The sequence below is a fragment of the Macrobrachium rosenbergii genome, chromosome 8 (assembly GCF_040412425.1).
Source record: "Macrobrachium rosenbergii isolate ZJJX-2024 chromosome 8, ASM4041242v1, whole genome shotgun sequence".
NCBI classification, from domain to species: domain Eukaryota; kingdom Metazoa; phylum Arthropoda; class Malacostraca; order Decapoda; family Palaemonidae; genus Macrobrachium; species Macrobrachium rosenbergii.
The window spans coordinates 49,443,604-49,454,906 of record NC_089748.1 but is presented as its reverse complement, the minus strand read 5'-3'; the positions used below and the strand labels follow the sequence as shown (position 1 = coordinate 49,454,906).

The 11,303-nt window shown below is 36.9% G+C and overlaps 1 protein-coding gene across 1 annotated transcript; it reads right to left on the bottom strand.

The window, feature by feature from the left end:
* Positions 1-7,754: 7,754 nt before the first annotated feature.
* On the bottom strand, positions 7,755-8,450 carry LOC136841144 (uncharacterized). The gene has a single exon (XM_067108189.1). It carries the CDS (start codon positions 8,448-8,450, stop codon positions 7,755-7,757), a length of 696 nt encoding a protein of 231 aa, XP_066964290.1.
* Between the last annotated feature and the right edge of the window lie 2,853 nt (positions 8,451-11,303).

The following is an 11,303-nucleotide window of genomic DNA, read 5'->3' as shown; positions in this document are numbered from 1 at the left end:
AATAAAAATCATAGCTAAATTAGACCTGGGGATCATGTACCCTGGTCTTATGAGATACTGGGACTAAAAATTATTATAGAATGTCTAATATGGACCGTAAAAGTTATTTACGCTGGGTAATTAATCGTATCTGGGTCCGAGGTAATTGGAAAATCTAAATGGAGGAGTAGCCGTTTCCGCAGCAGGTGATTGAAATTATTGGTTACGGTGGATTTAATTCATATGTCACATCGCCTGTAGTTGTTGTTAACTCAGTATTCAGTTGTAGATTTATAATGATAATGATAATATGATACAATAATGTTGTTCTTTAACGGAGAAACGAATCCAGAGTTATGTATGGGTGCGTAGATTTAAAAATAAATCTCTACAGAGAGCGTTCGGGAATCGGTTCGATTTCCCTTTTCGAACAGACATTTATTATCTTTAAATATATGTGCCCATACATAACTATGGATCTGTTTCTGGTGTGTTATTCTTCATATAAAAATGACTTTTTTTCAGAACTCGTCTGTACAGCTTGAAAACAATAATATATAAACATGAATTGGGCGGTAACCTCATAATGAAATTGGATCAGTAACTTGAAATTCATCCATAACTATGATTGCAGTCATAATGTATTGAGAATAATTATATCCAATATAGTCATGCAACATGCATTTATATATATATATATATATATATATATATGTGTGTGTGTGTGTGTGTGTGTGTTTTGTATGTATACTTAAAAGCTGATACACTGAAGAGGAAAAATTCCCACATGAATAGGATAATATACAGCACCTTGGGAAGAGTTCCAAAATTGAAGGAGCCCATTGCTTTATGTATATAATACCTGGAAACATCTCCTAACACATGGTCGAGTTGAGGGTTTTGTAATCAGGCTTCTTTGACACGTCAGGGGAAGTAGAGACGCGTGAAGAAATAAACAGACCCATCTCCATAGGGATATCGTATATTTCTGGAAGTTTACAAGCGTGCTTTTGACCGTTCTGTCGTGAAGTCGCTCTCTCGCGAAATAATAACGACGAGAACATATCGAACTGAAATTAAAAGATTACTTTACTTCGAAAGTTGGTTGGTATACGGTTGCGAATCAGTGAACGAATGCAAGGGGGAAGTAAAGTAAGAATATCACGTGGTCGAAAGTTGTTGAAAGATATCGTGCTTGCAGTGGTGGATACGGAGTTTGGGGTGTTGGAGGTGTCGGTAACTGTAAAGTTGAGACAGGGGAAGTTCACTTGCTTAATTACGGCGACCGCACCCCACCCCTTATACCAACTCCCTCAGGCGACGCCACGCCACACTGCGATGGCTATCAGTGATGAAACTGAAATCTAGTCGGTGAGTGATTGCTTTGGGCCGTTTCAAGTCGAACTAGGGAGCATGCTTGGCTAGGCCAATTAGCCTCCGTATTCGTAGACCACCTTCGCTTCTCTCCCCCTGTTGAAAAACACGGCATTCGTAGTGGCGTCCATATTGACGTTAGTGATTCACCCACCATTTGTATGATCACTTTGCCTATGAAAGAAAAAATCATGGCCACCTCCCGAATAATATATAGTGCTGCATTCTGGCCGTCACTTTTAACCGCGTGGAGAACGCGTTCAGCGAGGTTGCTTCTCAGTTGTTTTCTGGTCGAGGCAGTTCAGTATTGAACCTCTGCTGCCCAAATTGGAAGAAATATTATCGAGAGCGCCTTACTTTCTCTGGGTCTTCGTAACCGGCAGAATACCGCGTGAGTAACTAGTCCAGACGTGATTTTTACCCGGTTTGTCAGTTTAGATTGAAATCAAATAATTATTCTTTGACGACTGAAAGGTGCGTCACCGACTGAACGACTGATGTAACAATGTCAAATGACGTTATAAAGACTACATTGATTGATCAGAAGGAAACTGACTTAGTTGAATAATTTTGTATGCACAAAATGGATGGTAGGTGAAAAGAAGTGCAAACCAGTTCAAACGGTCAAATTGATCGACGTCGAGCTTACGCTGACCCCTTTCGTCTTGCCTTGGAGACTTCAGCACACACTGGATCGAAGGGGCATTCTAATTAATACGCGGGAGTAAAAAAAAATAGTAGTCCATCACCTTAAATTCATTCTTTTGCCGTCGAATGAAAGTGAATGATACAAGAGAAAAGATATATTTTTTTATAATTATTTTCAGTCTGAAGTTGCCAGTATCCTCCAGATCACGCATTAGCTCCAGATGATATATTGAATCAATACAGCCGTACAAAAAGAGTTTAAAACATTGGGAGAGGAGGCTGATATTTCTCAAAAGACCTATAAAAATATATTATAAAAGAGTTAGTTAAGAACAGAACTGGAAATGACGTGGTAAACCCTGCACGCAGTAATAGAGTAAACTGAAAATTTATCTTTCCAAATATATATATATATATATATATATATATATATATATATATATATATATATATATATAGTTATATATATATATATATATATATGTTATTATATATATATGTGTGTGTGTGTATATACATATATATTCTTTGAAGAGTAAATGGTGAGAAAGAGGAACTGATTTACAGACTTCCTTTCCAGGCATCGGTGTCATTCAAGAGACATGTCTCGTCGCAGCTGTTCTGTCAAAGAGACACTGCCCAGCTCAAGGAGAGAATGGGTCCCATGACATATATCCTGGCAGTTATGGTGGGGATGTTCGATTCCATCGGTCGAGAACGCCCAGGGGAGTCTTGCGTCAAGGAGCAAGTGAACCAGAGGCTCAAGTCCTGTTGGCGATTCCCAGGTGCCCGTCAGTGAGGGTATGCGCCGCAGCCTGTAGCAGGTGAGGTCGCCACAGCCAGTAGGATTAATGATTTGATAACTGATGTTTTCACTCTGCATGTCAACTTACAGCCAATTGCTAATGAGTTGATAACTGATGTTTCCTGCATGTCAACTCCACAGCCAATTGGGTTAATGAGTTGATAACTGATGTTTTCATCATGCGCTAACCTCACAGCCAATTGCGCAATGAGTTGATAACTGATGTTGGCACTTGCATGTCAACCCACAGCCAATAGGTTAATGAGTTGATAACCAATGCTTGCACTTGCATTTCAACCCACAGCCAATAGGTTAATGAGTTGACAAATCTATGTTGGCAATTTCAATTCAACCCACAGCCCAATAGGTTAATGAGTTAATAACTTATGTTGGCAATTTCCTTCAACCCACAGCCAATAGGTTAATGAGTTGATAACCAATGTTTGCACTTGCATTTCCAATTCCACAAAATAATAGGGTTACTGAGTTGATAACTGATGCTTCTTGCACTGCATTTAAACCACAGTCAATAGTGTTAATGAGTTGATAACTAATGTTTGCACTCGCATTTCAACCTACAGCCAATAGTGTTAATGAGTTGATACCTAATGTTTGCACTTGCATTTCAATTCCACAACCAATAGGGCTAATGAGTTGATAACTAATGTTGGCAAAATCATTTCAACTCCACAGCCAATAAGGTTAATGAGTTGATAACTCATGTTGGCAATTTCATTTCAACTCCACAGCCAATAAGGTTAATGAGTTGATAACTAATGTTTGCACTTGCATTTCAACTCCACAGCCAATAGGGTTAATGACTTGATAACTGATGTTTGCACTTGCATTTAAACTCCGCAGCCAATAGGGTTAATGAGTTGATAACTGATGTTGGAACTTTGCATATCAGCCCACAGCCAATAGCGCGCGCGTTAATGAATTGGTAACTAATGAGTTGCATTTCAACTCCACAGCCAATAGGGTTAATGAGCCGATAACTGATGTTTTTCACTTTGCATTTAAACCTACAGCCAATAGGGTTAATGAGTTGATACAACTGATGTTTGTGCCGCATTTAAACCTACAACCGATAGGCATGAGCAAATTAACCAATTCTTGCATCTGTATTTAAAGTCTATCGAATAGAGAGGTACTTTGCCGATCTTTATTTTTTGCTGTGAATCTCTTTGATCTCTCGCTTATTCTCCGCAGTGATATTATATCAAGAGCTCTTAAAAAAAGAAGAGCCCGTGTTGGCATAAGGCCAGTTTTAACCAAAAAATTACCAGCAATCATGTCGTTACATATTAGGAACGCGTTATGGTTTTCATGTTATTCGTTGATATAAGTAGATTGGTCTTCATATAAATGACTGATAAATTTCTAGAATATTCATCATGAGCTGAAGTGAAAGTCGCAGTCACACTGCAACAAACCTCTAATTCGCTTGGTTGAAATTTTCTAACCCGTTCATTCAAGCCGAAGAAGCTGAATTTACCATGGAATGTACTTATTTGATTGCACAATGTTTTTTAGATTTGCCAGTTTAATTTTAAGAATTTATGTTTATGTAGTTTCTCGGTACGGCACAAGTCATAGAAAAAAAGTCACACTATTAGAAAGGTCATAGGAAAAAAGTCCCGTTAATTTATGGTGGCTGGAAATAAAGTCAATATGGGGAAAATTCAATATATATTTTGGGGTCTTTATCATGATATTTACAGTCTTTGTTTAAGTTTATCCGGGAAATCCCCATCGGGGTTGTACTGAACACGCTGCAAAGGTGGATACATACCGGGCTAGAACCCCTGAAGTCACTATCTAGGGGAAGATTATTATGACTTTTTTTTCCCAGACTTTTTTTCCTGTGACTTTTTTACCTGGATTCGATTTCTCTTCAAAAGTAATGATTATTATTTATACAGATGCGAAAGTTCCTTTCTGCTCGGTTAAAATTTCTTGTTTTATCTGTATTTTAGATTGATCATATACAGTAAACACTGAAAGTTATAGAATCAGAAAACTAAGACAATATATCAAATTATAGAATTATAATCGGAACCTCACTCTCACATCCGTTACCATCAAGAATAGCACACAGATAAATAACTAGAGATTCTCAATACAAGTATGAACCCTCTTGTCGCCATGAGGCTGAGATGGGTATCGATGACTGGCAAACACAACTTCGGTGGCTGCAGGAGATGAGTTAGTGAACATTTCCTTGTAATAATTAGCAGATCTTCCTCGGAAAAGACACAGGAAGGAGAGATCAGTAATTTGACAATCAACAGCAGGAATATCTAGAAACAGAAAACTCCCAGGTTCCTGACTTCCTCGCAGCAGGCCTCAGAAAAAATGCGGAAGTAGGCTGAGAAAGTGGTGGGTGCACAGACTGCATTCTAAAAAGGTCACGAAACGACCCCCAGAGGGAGTGCATGGACTGAATCAAGTTGATGTTGGAAGCAACATCACTGATGCAGTGAAGGACCTTTATTTAACTCTGTCAAGAGGGAAGAGTGGATGGACAGCGTCCGAAAGGGGATAACAATATTTCACCCAAGGACGAATAAGTCCGCCATGAAGCTAAAAAGTGCTCGGTGGAGAAGCGCATGATCACCTTTTAGATGTTATCCGCCTTCACGGATGCAAACTTACCCATAAGCTCCGGGTAACCTCAAGACTTCCCAAAATGCCTGGAGTTTTCAACTCCCCAATTCTTAAAATCACTGGGCCGGGAGGAGTGTCTGATATCAAATGAAATTACAGAAGAAAGGAGATAAATTTCTTAGTAGGAGTTTTGGCTAGCAGGTCTCATGCCCAAAACCTCTCAAATACTTTAAAGGTATCAAGAACAATACGTGATTCTCAGATGTTCCTAAATGTGAATGCACATCATCAGTAATGTTTCTCACTTGCTGAATATATGTGGTTTCCTTTCTCTTGCGCTTGTTAATTATCATGTAGGTGAAGTGGGTGCCTTAGCACTTGAATAAGTTTATGACAAGGAACCGAAAACTCCACACAAATGTTGGTGTTTAAACAAGTTGAACCAGGCACAGAGGGCGAAAAGGGTGAAATCAGGTGGACGCATGTGCGGTGGCTAAATAATTAACAGGTAACTAGCCGTTTGAAAGACCAACGAAAGTCTGACGTCGGATTTTTTCAATGCAAGAGATATTTATGCAATGGAAGTCTACTTCAAAATTATAAGAAACATTGAAATGAGAATTTCACGCTGACGGAGGCTACGTTTGCTATGTAGAATCCCCGTCACGACATCTGTTACTCTCCAAACACAAATATATGAGAAATGTTAAACTTCCATGAGCTACTTTTAATTTTTAGATGTCTAAAGCTAGTTTATTTGCGAACCGCCATAAAAGTGGTTTGCCGTGGAAAATATACGGAAGGTAAATCGCATAAAACGTGAATTACTCTCTTATGCCTCACTAATATTTTGTTTCTGAAATATGATAAGACTTTTTTATTTCCTTATTTTCTAACCATATAGGATAAATTTTGCTCATGGAAGAGAGAGAGAGAGAGATAACTTTTAGTCTAATGTAGGATTTGTTATCATTCGTAGCAACTGGCTGCCTGGGATTTAACTGGATTTTCGGAGCCGCCCAAAATTGTGAACTTCTCTCAAGCCTCCGAGTGGTTGCAGCAGTCACTTCCTGCACTCTTGTATGTTCCAGGTAAAGTCTTTTGCCCATCAGACCCATTTGCTCGTTACTGGCTTTGTAGCTAAAGTTAACCATCTAGAAATCATTTTTTTTTTTTTTAATAAAGCTTAGAGACCACTTCTGTCTGGGCTAATATGGCCAGCGCCCGCATCTTTGCTCAATCAACCAATTGAATTATGAAATGCTGACAAGTAATGGGTGCTACTTTGGCTTGTTATCTACGTAGTCCCACCTTTCCAGGTGCTACTACTTAACATGGCGGAAGCTCCTTGGGACGCCGTGTTTAGTACTAGCACCTCGGGGATCAAAAGTATTTTATACACCATTTCATGTTGTGTGCTCGACAAATTTTATTAATAAACGATGTCTTCGTGGGCCGTCTACTTTACATTTACCACTTTGAGTTTGGTACTATGCACCTCGGAGTAGTGACGCGTAACAACAAGTAAAGTAGCACCCAAGTAATGTCTGAAGAGTGTTTAGGAAACTTCCCCTGTAATCTCACGTTTAATCCAGCTGAGAGTTCTTTATTTCCTATGTTTCAAGAGATATTACTGCGCAAATACTATTTTTTATGTTCATAAATCTTCTTCCAGCATTATCATCTGTTTTCTTATTTTATATTATTATTAATTATGCTGCTTCCTTGTGCCCCGTCTCTGGAAAATTGCTGTTTTTCCCAGTGCAGTGTCAGGATGAATTGTAACGATTCCAGAGCATAAACCGACTCTTCCAGTCTACCACAGTGGAGTACAAGAATACCCAGATTTCTTTGTGCATCTGGTGATGCGATGGTAGATTCGCGAGACAGCTGTACTATCTTCCGATAACAATGCATTTTATTGAGACCCTCTCCTCTCTTCGTATATTATACGTCAATTCGTTACCTGTCTTTCACCATATCCACTGTCAAAACAGCCTCATCTTTCCTTAATTTTCTCACTGAAACGTAACTGACAACTGAGGCTTCACTGATTTTCTTTGCATCTTCAGTTCAGTCATATTAGTTGTTTTTGGCCCTAAAGTGGAGTGTACGGCTATGCAGTCGTCTAATCGCACCAAAGTCATTATTCCATAACTTTATATTCCTTAGAAATATTCTTGTCACCTACCAACTACCCGCATCGTCTGTGATGAATGCTAAAGTGCTGTCAGTAGAAATGCGAAATTTATTATGTTTTAATTCTGTTTTGTGGTCCTTTTGATTTCACAGAGGGCTGTTAGTTTACGACAAAGAAACATTCGTGTATGTGGTAAGTTCAGAATGAAACATACACCAAGAGAAAATCTACTATATCAGCAACTTCTACTACATCAGCAGCTTCTACTGTATCAACAACTTCCTCTACTATATCAGCAGCTTCTTCTACTGTATCAACAACTTCCTCTACTATATCAGCAGCTTCTTCTACTGTATCAGCAACTTCCTCTACTATATCAGCAGCTTCTTCTACTGTATCAGCAACTTCCTCTACTATATCAGCAGCTTCTTCTACTGTATCAGCAACTTCCTCTACTATATCAGCAGCTTCTTCTACTGTATCAGCAACTTCCTCTACTATATCAGCAGCTTCTTCTACTGTATCAGCAACTTCCTCTACTATATCAGCAGCTTCTTCTACTATATCAACAACTTCCTCTGCTATATCAGCAGCTTCTTCTACTATATCAGCAGCTTCTTCTAATATATCAGCAGCTTCTTCTGCTATATCAGCAGCTTCTTCTACTATATCAACAACTTCCTCTGCTATATCAGCAACCTCGTAGCTTTCTGTTTCATTCTTACTTTCCTCAGTAAAATCTTGAATTTGGTTTTTCATTTCAGAGGAGACTTGCAAAAGACTGCAGGCCATCAAATCCTGAGTTTTAGCTAAACCTACCTGTATACCCGCACTCTGGAGCAACTGTCTGGGATCACAGGTGCGAAAAAAACGCGCGTAGTATCGGGATTGCATCTGTCACCTCCTTCCCAGATCTTGATTACCTGCTGTGCATTTCTCCACCAGGACTGCTGCATGATTTAAATGGCCATACCTGTTACAACGACATAAGAGGCTGCGAATCAATAATCTTACCAGTAAGTACAACATTCTGCAATCTCTTTTTCTCGGGACGAAGGACACTCTCTCTCTCTCTCTCTCTCTCTCTCTCTCTCTCTCTCTCTCTCTCTCTCTATATATATATATATATATATATATATATATATATATATATATATATATATATATATATATATATATATATATATATATTTATATATATATATATGTATATATATGTGTATATATATGTGTATGTATATATATATATATATATATATATATATATATATATATATATACATATATATATATATATATATATATATATATATATATATATATATATATATATATATATATAATACAAACATTGTTATCATGTCGAATCTGATGATAAATTCCGACGTAAATCTGAATAACTGAGGTGAAAACAAGTCTTAAATGATGCAAGATTTGGATCAAAACTAGTTAGCGATTGCTGTAGGTACCGAGCAAGAAAGGATTTATCTATTAAATTTTTATAGAAACTTTCAAAACTCTTTATAATAACAATCATCCACTCAGAGGTGTATTTGGTTCAGTGTGTGTATTCGGCAACCAGTTTCTGAATGAGCAAACGGAACTTGAGATCAAAATGTATATATATATCGGCAACTTCGATGGACCGCAGAGTGCGTTTGTTTCCAACGGTACGTGACGTCTGTGCATGCAGACGAAAGGAGAAGAGGGAGAGAGAGAGAGAGAGATGATTCGTAGAAGATTTATCAGCTGCAAATTCTGACGTTGGGAAACTTGAAGATAAGATGCAAGGACGCCCAGAATACAAAGCAGAATTTAATTTGGCCTCAATTCCCCGAAAACGAGAACTTTTCATTTTCAGTTTCGCCCGAATATCTAATAAACCCAAATTCGAATTGCAATTTCAGCAGTGTATATTTTGCTTCTCACAGAACATAGCGCCTGACAGTATCTGGAGTGATACTCAGTACTATAATCCCCCTGGCTCTATGCGGTTTGCCTGTCGGGTCATCACCTCCACGCACAAGGTAAGATGCTGGAGATACAGTACCCCGTTTGCACGATAATGCACAAATGCACGCACATGTGCGCAACTCTGTCGAGCTTGCATCTACACACATATACACACACACATATATATATATATATATATATATATATATATATATATATATATATATATATATGTGTGTGTGTGTGTATTTATATATATAAATATATATATATATACATATATATATATATATATATATATATATATATATATATATATATTTATGAATATATATATATATATGTGTGTGTGTATATATATATATATATATATATATATATATATGTGTGTGTATATATACATATATATATATATATATTTATATATATTTATGAATATATATATATATACATATATATATATATATATATATATATATTATATATATATAGATATATATGTGTGTGTATTTTGAATATATATATAAATATGTATATATTTATGAATATATAGATATATATTATATATATATATAAATATATATATAATAGAATATATATATATATATATATATATATATATATATATATATATATATATATATATATATATATATAGTACAGATGGCACTCAAACATCACGGCCTGAACATCAGCCATTTCCACACCATACACAGTAACGACACTGCTTTTAATTTAATTCTTCATCATCCCACTGTAGTGGAAATGCGATTGCTGTTGGCCTCAGAAGAGGAGGTTCCTATGCCATTTAGGGAACATTTAGGGTCACCATGGGATCCACAACCAATAGCGAGGCGCCCCTCTGTCTTAGGGAATTATATCTCTATTAGTAAATGGTGAACCAAAGAGTGCTTATGGCAGTATTTTATCACATATTACATAGATGCATTTATTCATCTTAAATTCTGTTTCTGCAGATGTTCATGATGAAAAATTAGTACAAGAAAATTCCAGTAAATATAAGTAGTATTCCATACGTGGATTTTAATTGATCAGGATTAGGTTCCATTAGGTTCCAATTCTGAATGAATTTTTTTCTCGAACCTTTTAGACCAAGGACTAATTCGTGGAAATACCTTATTCCTGGATATATTATTGTTATCATTAATCACTAAATGCAGTAATAAAAATAATTATGAAATAAGGTTATTCCCTACAGAGCAAGGGATAATAACCATTGTTCGTGATTCAGCATTTTTGATTCCCGGATTTTCACCAGCACCTTCTCTTGCACGAATATCCTGCGAGTATATTGTGAGTTTGTGGCACTAGCATAAGCGCACTTTATGAAAATACTTTAATGACTTTGTTTATTCAGATTGGAGAACTTACCTAAGTAACAAATGTGACAAGTACTCATATGATTATTTTTCATGTTTACCGTAGGTCAAAGCAATATACAACACGTCTTAGACAGTTATAAAAGAAGTTAAAGTAAATACTTGGAAATTTCTAAGAAGAGGCAATCACCGAGAGAGAAATTACACGAAATAACCTAATGGACCTGAAAGAGGAATATCATCTCTTACATATATTCGAAAGTGTAACTACAAGTCTTATAGCAGAAGTGGGTTATTATATAGTCCGAGCAAAATGCCTGATTGAAGTTATTCTTTCTTTTTTGTTTTATCTCTCGTCCGCCTGGTACAGATCGACCTGACTCGCTGCAGAAACGCAACGCAATCCTTTGGTCATATCGCAGGAATCTCAACTCCCATGAAAATGCTCCGCTGT

Coding starts and splice junctions, on each gene's coding strand:
- LOC136841144 (XM_067108189.1), bottom strand. CDS start 8,450: ATGCAATCCCGATACTACGCGCGTTTTTTTCGCACCTGTGATCCCAGA.